The sequence below is a fragment of the Sphaerodactylus townsendi genome, linkage group LG15, assembly GCF_021028975.2.
Source record: "Sphaerodactylus townsendi isolate TG3544 linkage group LG15, MPM_Stown_v2.3, whole genome shotgun sequence".
In the NCBI taxonomy this organism is placed as follows: Eukaryota; Metazoa; Chordata; class Lepidosauria; order Squamata; family Sphaerodactylidae; genus Sphaerodactylus; species Sphaerodactylus townsendi.
In genome coordinates this window covers 18,427,776-18,444,131 of record NC_059439.1, presented here as the reverse complement: position 1 = coordinate 18,444,131, position 16,356 = coordinate 18,427,776, and the positions used below count along the sequence as shown (strand labels likewise).

General features: G+C 47.5%; 1 protein-coding gene across 2 annotated transcripts; it reads left to right on the top strand.

Moving 5' to 3' along the window:
• Positions 1-253: 253 nt before the first annotated feature.
• On the top strand, positions 254-14,301 carry RCN3 (reticulocalbin 3). 2 transcript variants are annotated; one of them, XM_048517574.1, is made up of 8 exons: positions 278-349; positions 1,570-1,712; positions 3,580-3,821; positions 4,526-4,707; positions 7,917-8,089; positions 9,692-9,752; positions 10,581-10,780; positions 12,810-14,301. In XM_048517574.1, exons 3-8 carry the CDS (start codon positions 3,592-3,594, stop codon positions 12,915-12,917), a joined length of 954 nt encoding a protein of 317 aa, XP_048373531.1. In that variant the 5' UTR covers positions 278-349; positions 1,570-1,712; positions 3,580-3,591; the 3' UTR covers positions 12,918-14,301. The 2 variants fall into 2 exon arrangements, with proteins under 2 accessions (XP_048373532.1, XP_048373531.1); XM_048517575.1 differs by lacking the exon at positions 1,570-1,712 and having other exon boundaries at positions 254-349.
• Positions 14,302-16,356: the final 2,055 nt, after the last annotated feature.

Below are 16,356 nucleotides of genomic sequence, written 5' to 3'. Positions count from 1 at the left end.
CGTGGCGGGATCTACCGCGAAAGGGGTGGATTTCTTCCTCCAAGAGGGATGCCTGAGCGCTCTCCCGTTGCAAAGGGCCCCCGCAGAGCCGCAGAGCCCGCCCTGCCCTGCTCGCCCAGCAATGCAAAGGAAAAGTTTGGGAAGAATCAAACTTTGTGTCAACGTGGCGCCCCTCGGCCAGTCCGGGAGCGCTTCGGCCACGCCCCCCGCTCGGCAGCGCCCTCCGATTGGTCTCCGCTGAGAGGAGGGGTGTGGCAAGGGGAAACCAGGAGGTGCCGGGGATGAGCCGGGGCTGCATTTACAGCGGGAGCGCCACGCGGGTCCGGATTCCTGCCTGGGGGGGAAAGAGGTGAGAAGGGAAAGACTTGGGGAGACACGGGGATCGGGGCTGATGGAGGGGGGCCAGGAGGCAGACTGAGGAGGGAGAATGATATGCAGTGATTTTTAAGTGGGAGAGCAAAAGGTGCCCTGGTTGCAATAGAGGTTTGGCCGGGGGGGGGGGCACCCACTGGAGGGGGGTAGGGGCGCCCGGGTGCAATTAAGATTTGGTGGGAAGGCACCCCGAGTCACCCATTGGATGGGGTAGGGGGTGCATTGCGCCAGTGGCATTACAGGGGAAAGATTTTTTAACTGGGGGAGCAAAAGATGCCCTGGTTGCATTAGAGATTTGGTGGGGGGGGCACCCACTGGAGGGGGGTGGGGTGCATTGCGCGGTGGCATTACAGGGGAAAGAGGAGGGGGTCTTGGGAAACTTCATTTAGAAAGCTGAGGAGAATGAGATGGGAGGCTTCGCCCGCCCCACGCGCCCTGGGTGGTTAGCCATAATTGGGATGCTTTGCTTTGAGGGCAGAGAATCAGGAATTGGGGGTTTAAGTCCGGCCAGGTCTGGTGAGGGTGGAATGGGTTGTGGCTTGGAAAGGGTGCATCTTGCAGGGTTTTCCTGGGCCTCTGATCTAAGGGTAATTTTCCTGCCTATTGGGATTCTCTGGTTTGTTCAAAGCTATAGAGGACTTTTAGACACTCTGGATTTAATTAAGAACATAAGAAAGAGCCTGCTGGATCAGACCAGAGTCCATCTCGTCCAGCACTCTGATCCTCACAGTGGCCCACCAGATACCTTTGGGAGCTCACCTGCAGGATGTGAAAGCAATGGCCTGCTGCTGCTGCTGCTCCCGAGCACCTGGTCTGCTAAGGCAGATTGGTAGCCATAGATCGACTTCTCCTCCATAAAGCTCCATAATTGCCCTTGAGGATCCCCCTTTTCTGCTTAAAGATCCCTTTTCAGGCCGGCTCTGTCCCTGCCCGCTTCATCCTCCTTTTGGAATGCACCTAGGTTCTCGCATTGGGGCTCAAACCGATTGTACCCTGTTTTGTTTCATGCGTGGTCCATGTTTTCTCCAGCAACTTAAGAGCAAAAGGTTCAGTCCCTCTTAGAGGAAAGACTGTCATCATACTTATTTTTTAAAGGCTGCAGAGAAGAGTCAAAGGGAGGTGTTTTTACATAATCTCAGTCTAAGAAGGTGGAGGGGGGGCAGTGTTTGGAAACTAACTGACTCTAGCATCTTACAGTTCAGGAAAGAGCGGTACAGAGAAGAGGCGGGTGAGTTGCCTTTCAGAATTAAAACTACAGCAAAGGGAGAGCAGATCTTTGCTCCGGAGCGGAATTCCATCCAGTTGCCGAAGCAAGATTCCAGTCCTTCAATTGTTTCAGGGTTAGTTATGCACTCCCGTCATCTCCACCTTGGGTGAGACCAATCTGAGGGCACCTTCTAGTTTAAGGAGACTTTTGTAAAGCTTTTGGGATGCCGGAGGAGAAAACCTCGTTGTCTTTCTGGGGCTTGGGCGCCTAAAGATGACGCTTCCATTTGGGAGGGGGGGGTACTCCATTTGGCAGCAGCCTGTCTTCGTTTTGGGCATTTCACTGTAGCGGAGCAAACGGCAAGTACGCTTGCTTTTGTGGAGAGGCAGGAAAACTTCTGGGGTTTTTCTCTTTTTTTCCCCCCAGCCCGTTTTGCTAGCCGTCCAACCCATTTGGCACCCGCTGGGTTCTCTCTGTACCGCAAGCCCAGGAAGTAACGGGGTATTATCGGCCTGTCCCTTTCATCCTCCCAGGCTTTATTCAGTACAGAGTGGGGGCAGTTTTAATTGCGGCGCCTCCAGGAGTTGGACGTCCTGCATTTTGAGTAGCACAATTGAGAACTGGCCTACTTCTGTGCCGCTGGGATTAGCAACATTCTTATTGCTTGCCCAGTTTGCCTTTCGAACAGCAGGCAAAGTGGATTTCAAAAGCTGGTTTTCTCCTGACTGCTGCCCCCCCCCACCCTACTTGTCACCACCCCCATCTTTTCCTACAGCTCCTCAGAGATCAAAACTGAGGTCCGCTTGGTGTGGATTAGAATTGTGAGCAGGTGGAATTTCCTCCGTTTTGTTAGGAAGGTCGAGCAGAACTCCAGTTCTTGAGACCATGTCTTAAAGCAATGGTTGCAAACATGCGTGTCAAAGGTGACCTGCCATAACGTTTTGGGTGACACGCCAGCATTTGCCAGTATCTGACAACAACTATTCTCCCTACAAGGTGTAGGGGACTCTAATCTGGAGAACCGAGTTTGATTCCCCACTCCTCCACGTGAGCGGTGGACTCTTATTTGGGGAACTAGGTTTGTTGACCTTCTCCTACATTCCTGCTGGGTGACCTTGGGCTAACCACAGTTCTGTCAAAATTCTCAGCCCCACCTACCTCACAAGGTGTCCGTTGTGGGGAGAGGAAGAGAAGGAGTTTGTAAACCACCGGGAGTCTCCTTGTAGGAGAGAAAGGCGGGTATAAATCCAAACTCAGAAGGTGAATCCAGCCACCTTTTACATTCAGTTTCACCCAATTCTTCCCCTTGCTGCATCCCCCATGACCTTTGTCCATGCAGAATCTATGATCCCCAGCAAAGCTCTCTTTTGGGGGGGGGGGGGGGCTCAAAAGGTACAGCATGGTATAGTGCTTAAGAGCAGGAGCACTCTAATCTGGAGACCCAGGTTTGATCCCCTGCTCTGCCACGTGAGCTGTGGAGGCTTATCTGGTGAACCAGATTAGCTTGTGCACTCCCACACGTGCCAGCTGGGTGACCTTCTCTCTGAACTCTCCCAGTCCCACCCACCTCACAGGGTGTTTGTTGTGGGGGAGGGGGGAGGGAAAGGAGATTGTAAGCCCTTTTGAATCTCCTTACAGGAGAGAAATAAATATGAGGAAAGAAAGAAAGAAAGAAAGAAAGAAAGAAAGAAAGAAAGAAAGAAAGAAAGAAAGAAAGAAAGAAAGAAAGAAAGAAAGAAAGAAAGAAAGAAAGAAAGAAAGAAAGAAAGGAGGATATAAATAGAAAAGTTGGCAGGATCCACCCCAGAATCTGGAAATCAGGAGAGACTGGGGAAACTTACACTGATGTGGGTGGGGGGAAAGAGATGAGGGTGAACAGGGTCAATCCGCTTTGATTTTAAACTTCTGGTTTGGAAGGAGGCGTCCAACTGAGTGGCCCAGCATCTGGCATGCGTAGGAGGCTCTCTTTCCTTCCTTACGTGTTCCTTTTCCCTCTGAAGGTTGTGTGAACGATGACTTGGCAAAAGATGCTCTATTCCTGCTGTTTCTTGACCGTGTGCCTCACTTGCGTCCTGGCCAAGCCACCCCCTGAGAAAGACCGGGTCTACCACGGCCAGGACCTCAGTGACCACCCCCATGACGACAAACAGGATTTCCAGTATGATCACGAAGCCTTCTTGGGCGAAGAGGAGGCCAGCAGGTTTGATGAGCTGCCACCTGAAGAAAGCAAACGACGACTGGGGTAAGCGGACTGCCGAATGTATTTTGCCATTGGGTCGCGTGAGCGCAGAACTGTGCAATCGGCTGCAGAATTCTGCATTCTCGCATGCAGAGAAAAAGCAAGGCTCTAGTCCCCAGTGTAAGAAATTTGAGTTGGATTTCCAACAGGGCTGCAAATACCTGGATTCAAATACCCTTTTGGCCCTATGAAGCAGTCTGGGCAAATAGTTTTCTCAGTCTTAACTTACTTGCAGGATTGTTGTGAGGGCAAAATGGGGTGATTTCCATCTCTGCCACCTTGGAGGCTGAGCCATCGTGGTGTAGTGGTTAAGAGCAGGTGGATTCTAATCTGGAGAACCAGGTTTGATTCCCCACGCCTCCGCATGCGTGACAGAGGCTTATCTGGTGAACCAGATGTGTTTCTGTACTCCTACATTCCTGCTGGGTGACCTTGGGCTAGTCACAGTTCTTCGGAACTCTCTCAGCCCCACCTCCCTCACCAGGGGTCTGTTGTGGGGAGAGGAAGGGAAAGGCCATGTTGAGTCTCCTTACAGGAGAGAAAGGTGGGGTATAAATCCAAAATCTTCTTCTTACGTCCCTGAGAATTCTATAAGAAGGGCATTCGGCATCCACATCTTGAGCCTGCAAGGACGTCCTGCAGCCCTTTTGCAGCTCGCGGTATATTTATTTGTTTATTTATGGGCGACAACATTCTCTGTCTTGCAGGAAGATCGTAGATCGCATTGACCGGGACGGCGATGGCTTTGTGACTCAGCCTGAGTTGATGGACTGGATCAAGCACACTCAGAACCGACACATACATGAGGACGTGAACAAGAAGTGGAAAGAGTATGACAAAAATAACGACGGGCGCATCAGCTGGGAGGAGTACAAGAATGCTAATTACGGTAACGATGAAGGTGCAAACAGAGGGAGGGAAGCTGTGGCCCCTTCCGCACATGCAGAATAACGCACTTTCAGTGCACTTTGCTGCTGGATTTTACTGTGCGGAATAGCAAAATCCACTTTCAAACAATTGTTAAAAGTGGATTGAAAGTGCATTATTCTGCATGTGCGGAAGGGGCTTGTGATGGGGGAGCGATGGGGAAAAGCCACTGGGAGTTTTAGACCAGCGAGACAACCCGAGGGGTGTTCAGAAGGGGGAAATGTGTCCTGTTTACAGGGCCTGCTGAAGTGCTGTGTAGTGATTAGAGAATCTGGGAGACTCAGGATTAAATCCCCAAATAAGCATACAAATCACAGGGGTGTATCCAACGAAGAAAGTGTGTTAGGGTAGGATGGAACTGAAGTTACTAAGCAAGCAGTTATTTGCACACGGTAAGACCAGCAGTCATAGACTGTTTGCTAAGTGTACAATATGTACACTTACGGGGTTGTATCTCCGTAATGCCCTAGTAGAAGAAGAGGAGTTTGGATTTATATCCCACCTTTCCCTCCTGTAAGGAGACTCAAGGTGGCTTACAAGATCCTTTCCCTTCCTCTCCCCACAACAGACGCCTTGTGAGGCAGGTGGGGCTGAGAGAGTTCAGAGAGAACTGTGACTAGCCCAAGGTCACCCAGCAGGGTTGTAGGAGTGCAGAAACACATCTGGTTCACCAGATAAGCCTCTGCCACTCAGGGGGAATCAAACCAGGTTCTTCAGATTAGAATCCACCTGCTCTTAACCACTATGTCCCGCTGGCTCTCTGTCACCTTCAAGTATTTTTTTTCATGCAGAAATAAGTACGTTCATAAGTATTAATCTGCTCTTCTACGATTGCTTCCCTAATCTCCACAGGGAGAGCTGTTAATATTGAACACCCAACACGAGCGATCAGCTTCTGGATAGGTTTTGGCTTCAAAAATTTTCAGAGGCTCGTAAATGTGTATTATTTTTCAAGCAATAAGTCACCTATAAGATTGGTCTAACAAAAATTAAATTGGGCTTCATTAGCCGCTGCAAAGCTTGTGATTTATATGCAGAATATTTTGTGTATATGCTGTAGACTTAGTAAACTCATAAATTATACAGTCTATGACGGCTAGCCTTATTGTACACAAATAATTGCTGGCTTGATATAATCATGTTGATAGTCACTCTTTCTTAACCTTACCTACCTTGCAGGGTTGTTGTGAGGACAAAACACGAGAATCACATAAGCTACCTTCTAGATAGGTTAGAACAGAAAATGTGTTTCTTAGCATCAGGGCAGAGAGCGAGGGCTTCTTCAAGCAGGGCAGTGAGCGATTGATAGCCCCGTCCAGCCATGGGGTGGGGGGAATCTGCTCTTGGAAGTGGTGGGGCAGCATGACAGTTGATTCTCTTGGTGTGGCGGCAAAGTGGAAGGCCTATGAATGGGGCTGTAATTCTCATTGGAAGCTGGAGGATTTGTAGGTACTCAGGATCACAGTCCCGGGATCTGAAATCAGGACAGTCTTGGAAGTGAAGCAAAGTCTCATGAACTGAGCTTCAGGCCTGTTTGCAAGCACTGTTATCTGGACCCTCCGAACTTGCAAGCAGTTCTGAAGCGCTTGCACCCTGGTGTCTGAAGGCAGAGAAACAAGTGTCCAAGGTTTCTTCTCCATCATTCATTCGTTGCTAGTAGCAGTGTTGTTGTAGCTGGCTGGGGTTGAGAACACTGGGCTGGCATACTGCCTTACCTGGGAAGGGAAAGAGGTCTTGACCTGTGTGTTTTTGGCTGCTTCTGGAGCCAGCTTTGAGAAGGTTGGCTGGGTTTGAAAAGTCCGTTTCAGCTGATGATACAGAATACAAGATACATGGGCTGATTGTTAGTTTCCAGAAGCCGGTGAACCAGCAGTTACTGGTTCACGGAGAGGGGAAGCAGTTGCTCTATACTTGCATAAACAGAAAACAGCAGTACTGTGTTTTTTCCTCTGTTGAATGGCAGAAGCACACAGTGACCTGTGCATAGGAACCTGACAGGATCGTTTCTAGGTTTATCTAATCCAGGAACCATCTTCTGTCTGTGGCAAGCTAGATGCCTTTGGGAAGCTCACCAGCATAAAAAGCAAGAGCTGGCCCTTATAGTTTGTCGAATGTAATAAATCATTCCAACACCATTTGTACAAAGTTATTTTTTCAATTATTTTTCATATAAATATTAACACAATTATACCGGGATATCTAATCTCCTGAGTTCTGGTAGGGAGGAAGAGACTCAGAGGATTCCGTGGTGGCGAACCTTTGGCACTCCAGATGTTATGGACTACAATTCCCATCAGCCCCTGCCAGCATGGTCAATTGGCCGTGCTGGCAGGGGCTGATGGGAATTGTAGTCCATAACATCTGGAGTGCCAAAGGTTCGCCACCACTGCCCTATTCTATTATACTATTGATGAAAGTATAAAGTGCAATACATTTACATAAAGTGCCAGTGTCAATAAAACAATCAATATACAATTTTCATATCATTCATAAATGTATATTCAATTGTCCATATATAATTCCAAGTCAGTGTGCCAATTTGGTTTGTTCATTCCTGTCATAATACACTTGGCCCACTAATTTCAATCTTGTTCCCTATAGTTTGTCCCCAGCATCTGGCATTGCAAGGGTATATTGCCTCTAAGTGTGGAAGCTCCACTTATCTGCCCTTGCTAATAGCTAATACTGTATTTGCTCCAAAGCAAGAACAGGGTTTTTTTTCCAGGTATACCTTACATTTGCATACAAGTTACTGTTATGCACAATAATGTTTTTGTGCGTATAGCACTTTTAATGGGATTTTCTTACATTCAAAGTCATTTTCCTTTTGAGTAAATGCAGTATATCCTCCAGGGATTTTTCTAATCCCCCTTTGAAACCATCTAGGCAGTAAGTTCTTTAAGATGCATTCTGCGAAACAAGTCATTTGTTATGCTTGTCCGGAATCTCTTGTGTTGTTGCAAGATGCTGAGTTCTAGCGTTTCTAAGAAGACGACAACGACTTTATTTACAGTCAATGACCAAATATTAGTGTTTCTATGAGCGAGTGGGAAAAAACCCTGGTTTCCCTCTACTCTCTTTGTACTATTCGTGATTTCATAAACCTAAGTTGTGTCATTGTTTCGTTGGGGAAACTCCCTTTGGACCGCCCCGTTTGTCTTTTACTTTTAGGCGACGAAATTGCTGATGTCGAAAACAAAGAGATGTACGAGAAAATGATGGAACGGGATGAACGGCGATTCAAAACAGCCAACCAAGACGGAGACATGTTCGCCACGAGGGAAGAGTTCACGGCCTTCCTTCACCCTGAGGAATTTGACTTCATGAAAGATTTGGTCGTGACGGTAAGAATGGGGATACTTGACTTGCGGAAAAGAAGAAGGTTGCAGTAGCATAAATTGGGGGGGGTGGGGGTGGTTTCCATTCTCGCCCTGGCCTTGTTGAGTACTATATTTGGGGTCATATACTTGTGCCTTTTTGTCGCAATAGAAATCAAATCCTTTCAAGATAACTGATTCGCCAGCATCCCCAAGCACACAACCCTGTATGCCCAGTTATTTACTTTAATTACTTCATTCATACCACCATTTTTCCCCCCATGGGGATCCAAAGTGGCTTAAAACATTCTCCCTACGTCAGTTTTATCCTCACAAAAACCCTGTGAGGTAAATTAGGCAGAGTCTGTGTGACTGGCCTAAAGTCATTCAATGCGTTTCCACTGCAGACAAGACATTTGAACCCAAGTCCCCCAGATCCTGCTTGGGGCTGTATTTTGGAGGGGAAATGGACAAGGCTGAGTGTGAAAAAGATGCCACCTCAAGCCTCGCTTCTGCCCATAACTACAAGCTTCTGCCCATAACTACACGTGGAGCCCTTCTAAATCAGTGTGGTGTAGTAGTTAAGAGCAGTGAATTCTAATCTGGACAACTGGGTTTGATTTCCCCACTCCTCCACATGGGCAGCAGACTCTTATCTGGTGAACCGGATTTGTTTCCCCACTCCTACATTCCTGCTAGGTGACTGTGGACCAGTTCTCTCTGAACTCTCTCAGCCCCGCCTACCTCACAAGGTGTCTGTTGTGGGGAGAAGAAGGGAAAGGAGTTTGTAAGCCGCCTTGAGTCTCCTTACAGGAAAAAAAAGGCACGGTATAAATTCAAACTCCTCTTCTTGTCACCTTCTGTATCGAACTGAAGCCAGGGAGAAACTTCCTTGTAATGGCCCTGTAATTTGCATTACCAGGAGTCCAGGGGCACTCTCCATGCACACACCGTTCAGTCAAGATGCAGCTTGTCTACTATATCTCACTGCTAGGAAAAGGTTATCACTTGAAACAAGCGCTATTTTCTTCTATTTGGCAAGACGGAGGCCCATTTTGCACAGGTTATCAAAGGAGGATAGGCCTAGCCCAGTGATGGTGAACCTTTTTGAGGCCGAGTGCCCAAATTGCAACCCAAACCCCACTTATTTATCGCAAAGTGCCAACCCGGCAATTTAACCTGAATGCTGAGGTTTTAGTTTAGAAAAAACCGGTTGGCTCCCTCTTCCTCTGCCCCACCCGCTTGAGCAGGGGCCAGCCTTCTCTAGCCTCCAGCAAGTCCCACGCACACTGCTCTGTGCCTCTCTAGCATCTCTGCCTCCTCTGCCCCCCCTTCAGGCAACAGCCACCTGGAGCACAGGCACCAGGCCCGCCATCCGAGTCCTCCCTGCTCACCGTGGTGCCCACACATTGTGCTCAGTGGCCCAGGCCAGCCTAGATGTGTGTGTGGGAGGGGGGGGAGGTTGATCGGTGATTTTCCACCCCCACATGACAAACTCTGTGTGCGCGTGCCCACAGAGAGGGCTCCGAGTGCCACCTCTGGCACCCGTGCCATAGGTTCACCATCACTGGCTTAGCCCCTTTCGATTGAGACTGACTGCACTGTTGCTGGGTCTTTCCTGTTTTCTAGGAAACCATTGAGGACATAGACAAGAACGGGGATGGCTTTGTAGAAGTGGACGAGTACCTTGGTAAGAAAGAGGAAGTTTGAAGTGCATGAAGTCGGCTTTCTGTGTTGACTCTGTTTGTGCTGGAAGAAAACTATTTTCTTCAATTTTCTTCAATCCCTGCCATTTTAATGTTGGACCTGGCCTCAATTTCTAGGGCCCTGATATTGTTGTGCGAGGAGACCAGGAAACATGTTTTACAGCTTTGTGGAAGCACGGGGTCCTTAATTAACCAATGCACCCAGTCTTATTTTTCTTCTTTATTTAAAGGCTCTTTAAAAATTCAAAGCCTTGAGAGCCAGCGTGGCGTAGTGGTTAAGAGCAGGTGGATTCTAATCTGGAGAACCGGGTTGGATTCCCTACTCCTCAACCTGAGTAGCAGAAGCTTATCTGGTGAACCAGATGTGTTTCTGCACTCCTACATTCCTACTGGGTGACCTTGGGCTAGTCACAGTTCTTCTGAACTCTCTCAGCCCCACCTGCCTCATAAGGTGTCTGTTGTGGGGAGAGGAAGGGAAAGGAGCTTGTAAGCCACGTTGAGTCTCCTTACAGGGGAGAAAGGTGGGGTATAAATCCAACCTCCTCTTCTTCTTCTTCCTCTTCTTAAAAAGAGTAGGTCTGGAATTAACTTAGGATATCATGGCCAGTTCTTTCGACAAGGTTGTAGCTTTTTTGGGGGTGTTGGTCATAAAGGGCCAAGAACTTCCCAGACTCCCCGGCAGACACCCAAACATGCTCAGAAGAAGCTACAGGTGTCTTAGCTGGGGCAAGCTACAGGTGTCTTAGCTTATCTGCAGCCTTCAACTGAGGGGAAACTACCTGGATCCTCAGGGCTTCTCCTCTCCTCCCCAGGTGACATGTATAGTCCTGCATTCGGAGGCACAGAACCTGAGTGGTTGAAGAATGAACGCCAACAGTTCTTGGATTTCCGGGACCTCAATAAAGATGGGAAAATGGACCGGGACGAGATCCAGCACTGGATCCTCCCATCGGGCTATGATCATGCCGAAGTGGAGTCGAAGCACCTCCTCTTTGAGTCGGACAAGGATAAGGTGAGGACATGCACTCAGGGTATATCCTTAAGTGTGTAAAACTTCAAATAAGAACATAAAAAGCACTGTTGCATCAGACTAGCAGTCTATTTAGTCCAGCATCCCGTTTCACCTAGCAGCAGTGGCGTAGGAGGTTAAGAGCTCGTGTATCTAATCTGGAGGAACCGAGTTTGATTCCCAGCTCTGCTGCCTAAGCTGTGGAGGCTTATCTGGGGAATTCAGATTAGCCTGTACACTCCCACACACGCCAGCTGGGTGACCTTGGGCTAGTCACAGCTTCTCGGAGCTCTCTCAGCCCCACCTACCTCACAGGGTGTTTGTTGTGAGGGGGGAAGGGCAAGGAGATTGTCAGCCCCTTTGAGTCTCCTGCAGGAGAGAAAGCGGGGATATAAATCCAAACTCTTCTTCTTCTTCTTCTAGTAGGTCTGGAACTCTTCTTTGCAAATGCCTTAGCAGACCAGGTGCTCAGGAGCAGCAGCAGCAGAAGGCCATTGCTTTCACATCCTGCATGTGAGCTCCCAAAGGCACCTGGTGGGCCACTGCGAGTAGCAGAATGCTGGACTAGATGGACTCTGGTCTGATCCAGCAGGCTAGTTCTTATGTTCTTATGTGTATGTACTGGACTCTGTGACAGAGGTGCTCCAAACAGAGCACAGGAAAATGCTGTCCATGGTTTTATCTCCTGAAAATACTTTTTTAAAAAGACAGAAAACCCCTACACACATCATCTGGGCTCTGAAGCTTGAGGAATTACCCCCCCCCCCCATTCAGTAACTGAGATACTTTCTTCACTGAGGAGGAGACCTGAGGCAACCATTTTGAGACAGGGTGGTATCTGTGTGAGAAAGCCTCCTTGATTCTTACTTGGCAGGAGAAATCCAGCCCCGCTGCTGCTTGCAATTACCATCCTGTCTCAGTCCTCCAGAGGCCTTTTTGTGGGTCTTCAAAAGATGGATGCTGTTCTGTCATCGCCAAGTGACCAGCGGCCATCTGAGAAACCAGTGCTAATAGGTTAAGTCCTGAGGTAAAAATGGGCAGCAATAGACTCCATCAATGGATGCTGGCCCAGCTCTATTTTCAACTCCTCCAGGACAGCCTACCTGTTCGGCTCGAGGCCAAACGTTTTCTGGGACAAGCAATCTAGATCAGTGATGCCTGATGTTCTTTTATGTTCCCCAATGTCAGATAAGACGCAGATTTCATCTGAAGGAGGAAAATTTCAATTTGCCATCAAATGAGCTCATTAAAGTTAGAACGCAACCTGCTTCAGAATGTCTTTTAATTCCCCTCTGCTGATAACCTTCCTTTTTACCTTGCCAGGAGTAAAAAGTTGATTTCCTCAACTGTCCGGTTTGGAGATTACTGTGCACTTCTTTTTAGAACTTTAAATAGAATTGCAGGAACTTGGTTCCGGCTATTAACTATAATAGGTACTGTTCAGGCTGTACCCCAGTGATAGCCACATGGTTGCCAGCTTTTGTTTCTGCTGCCAGTTTTTGGCATGAGGAAAAGGAAATAATTGGCATTTGGCAACTACTGGTTTTCTCCCCTCCCCCCCTCATCTCCTCCTAGAACAAAATAGCAGCCCCATGGCATACAAAAATGCATCAGAGGTGCAATTTAAGCAAGTCTACTGAGAAGCCAATATTATCCAAAGGAACTTACTCCCGGGAAAAAGTTCTTAGGATTGCACCTTATATTTCTTTTAAACAGCCCTTTCTAATTTGGATATTGCCAAGGGAAGGGAAAGGAAGCAGCGTAGCAGAAATGTAGCTTAGGAGCTGGTTTTTGTAAGAAGAATCCTAATTTTTCTACTTCCTCCCTCTCTCGACCTCTGAAATGACTCCAATCCATAAATATGTTAATAAATATGTAATCAACTAACAGGGACAATTTTGGGGGGCAGGGTGGGGAGTTACAAAGCGATCAATTGGGTGTGTAATTGAGTTATAATTTTGCACTTCTCTCCTTGTTTTCTGTCCCCCCTCCCCTTCTGTTTCTTCTTTTCCCTCCCCCAAATCCATTGCAGGATGAAAAAATAACCAAGCAGGAGATATTAGACAATTGGAACATGTTTGTGGGAAGCCAGGCCACAAATTATGGCGAAGATTTGAAAAAGAACCACGATGAGTTGTGATCTAAGTGGCTTGGGCAGGAGGGTGTTCATTAGAAAGCCCTCCCTTAAGCAAGGGGGAAAGAACACGCCAAAAGGGAAAGATTGTCTTATTTATTGGTGGAAGGGCCTGCTTAAATTCTCCAAGAAGCTATGTTAGCTGGCCTACCTGGGCAGGTGAAGGGAAAATGGCTGGTAGAATTCTCTCTCTGGACAGTTGCCTCTCCGACCAATCCTGTTCAATACATTACACTCCTCTCTTCCAGGTTAACACTGTGACAGACACACTCTGCACTGACTGCTCCCTCCACGCACCAAGCAGGAGTCTTCGAGGGACATTGCTTTTAATGTGTCCTGTTTGCTCCTCAAAAGAACTTGATCTAACCTCCAAGGCTTCAATATCATTACTTCCGTGAATCGCTTGGGTAGCCACTTATTTGCTAAGGTTGCTTCCGCACCCAGGTTTTTGGATGCCATACTGGAACTTACTTGGTGTTTTGTGGTTTTCTGGAAATATGGCAACCTTTGTACACCATGTGAATGGGAAAGTGCGCATTTTTAAATGTCCAAACTACATCAACACTTCAGACTCTCTCCCCCAGCCTCTAGAGGACTTTTTAAAAACAGGCAATTGCTAGATCATGATAATATTATAAAATAAGCCCCAATCTATTCCTTATGGCCTTTTGTAATTTCAGAGCTATAAAGGGAAAAGTGCATATCTCTGCATTGAAAAGAGCCTTTTTAAGCAAAGCAAATTGAGAACGCAGAGGAATTTGTGACAATAGGTCACAATATTGCAATAATGTTACAACAATCTACCAATTTTAATATTTTTAAATCTCTCTTTTGGTATCAGGAGAAATGGTGGCTATGAGGAACTGAGGTTAGAAAGTAGTGGGGATAATAGCCATTGCAAATAACTGTGTTGAAACTGCTTGTGTGAACCCCAAATTACTTCTTCTTTAAGGGCAAACATGCATCTTCTCCACCCTGTTTTCCTTCCTCTTTGGCATGAAGATGCATGTTTCCTCTTACAAATTCCCATTATGAAAGGAGGGAAGGAAGACTAGAGGCATCTGGGAGGCCATAAATGAATCCAGTCACGAGATTCATGATCCCCCTCCTCCAAGCTGCTTGTAAAGACCAAAAGGACTTCCCGACATGCTTTTGCAAGGGCTTTGTCATTAACCCTGACACTCCCAACATCGCTGTTACTCCTATGGACTTGTCGCTCTTCTATCCAGGACGGCATGTTGTCGCGGGAGGAGTTGATGGAGAGTTACCAGCGTTTCCTTGATGATGCCAAAAGTTACAATGAAATACTGAAGCAGATGAGCCCCCACCAAGAGCTGTGACCTCACACATGTAACACTCTGCATTAGTAATAAAAACCATTCTTCCCTTACTCTTTTCTGGATATTTTGCAACTTAGATTGGCAAACAGGGCAAACAGCAAGCCTTTGGCTACCAGTAATAATGCCAAAAAGAGACAGGCTTTCTCTGGCTAGAGGTGTTGTCTGGATCAAGCCATACGTACGCTTCTTCTGCTACAAATTCTGAACCAGAACATGTTCCAGGCCTGTAAGACTTGGGCCCCTTCTGCATATGCAGAATAATGCACTTTCAATGCACTTTGTAGCAGGATTTTACTGTGCGGAATAGCAAAATCCACTTGCAAACCATTGTGAAAGTGGATTGAATTGTGCATTATTCTGCATGTGTGGAAGAGGCCTTAGAAGGTGGTTGTGGTATTAGCCCAGTACCTAACTGCGTGGCTTAGTTTTTACCAGGCGATATATGGGAATTCATAAACGAAATGTACCAAAGGAGCTTTTTGATCTCAAAGACCGTTTATTCCAAGACATCCTAGAACTCGCATTACTGCAACGTGGCGAGAAATCCGTCTCCCGCCATGAAGCACAGGTTATAACTCTGTCCTTCCCATCCTCTCCCTTGAGTTCCCCTTGAGACGTGGAGTTCTCATCTCTCCTACCACTTGAGATAGGGTCTCCGCCAGATGCATAGGCTACATTTATCGCCGGGTTATGGAATGCAGTCAAGGCCAGGCGGCTGTCCCGCTCATCAACACCATTGAATCCTTTACAACGTCACTGTGTCAAAGATTAAGACCAAAGCAAGAAGAGAAGAAGAGTTTGGATTTATATCCCCCCTTTCTCTCCTGCAGGAGACTCAAAGGGGCTTACAATCTCCTTGTCCTTCCCCCCTCACAACAAACACCCTATGAGGTGGGTGGGGCTGAGAGAGCTCCAAGAAGCTGTGACTAGCCCAAGGTCACCCAGCTGGCATATGTGGGAGTGTACAGGCTAATCTGAATTCCCCAGATAAGCCTCCACAGCTCAGGCAGCAGAGCTGGGAATCAAACTCGGTTCCTCCAGATTAGATACACGAGCTCTTAACCTCCTACGCCACTGCTGCTCCTTGAGGGAAAAGGAAGCAACTGAATGGCTGGAAGAGGTGGGAACTGGGCCGCCACTGTGGGCTCAATTTAGTAGTTAGCATTTTGCCTCAGGAAACCCAGGTCCAAACCCCTACTTGTGGTAAAGTTCGCACTTCCTCTCCCTGCCTAATATTCCCCATGTATTTATGAGGTAAAAAGGGGAAGCGAAAGCCACAGAGGCTGACTTGAACTCTTTGATGACATTGCAAGCAGGCAACTTCTATCAACCAGAAATAATGCCCATTCTGCCAACCTTGCATAGTCCTCAAGGAGGAAGTATATTAACAGACACTGTTTGGGCTTCTTTACTATTCCAGCTCACCTTGCATGTAAAGGGATGTTCGCAGTGCTGTAATGAGCTACTACAGCTTCCAAAAAAAGGTAGTCGTTCGTATACGGATCCAGAGGAGGGCTACCAGAATGGTAAAGGGTCTGGAATCCATGTCCTACGAGGAGAGACTTGGGGAGCTGGGGATGTTTAGTTTGGTGAAGAGAAGGTGAAGAGGTGACATGATAGCCATGTTTAGGTATTTGAAGGGATGTCATGTTGGTGAGGGAGCAAGCTTGTTTTCTGCTGCCCAAGAGACTAGGATCAGGAGTAATGGGTTCAAGGTGAAGGAAAAGAGATTCCATCTAAACATCAGGAAAAACTCCCTGACAGCAAGGGCTGTTCGACAGTGGAATGCACTACCTTGGAGTGTGGTGGAGTCTCCTCCTTTGGAGGTTTTTAAAAAGAGGCTGGATGGCCATCTGTGGGGAGTGCTTTGATTATGTGTTCCTGCATGGCAGGGGGTTGGACTTGATGGCCCTTGGGGTCTCTTCCAACTCTATGATTCTAGGATATACCCACACCATACCGGTGGCCTGTACAAATAACAGAACAAGGCAAAGCTCAGGAAAGGTGGTAGTGACATCAGGACTGCAGTCATCTCCCTATCCAATCACCTGTATTTGGGACCTGATGAATCTTCTGAGCACTTCCCAATGGAAGCTGATTCGCAG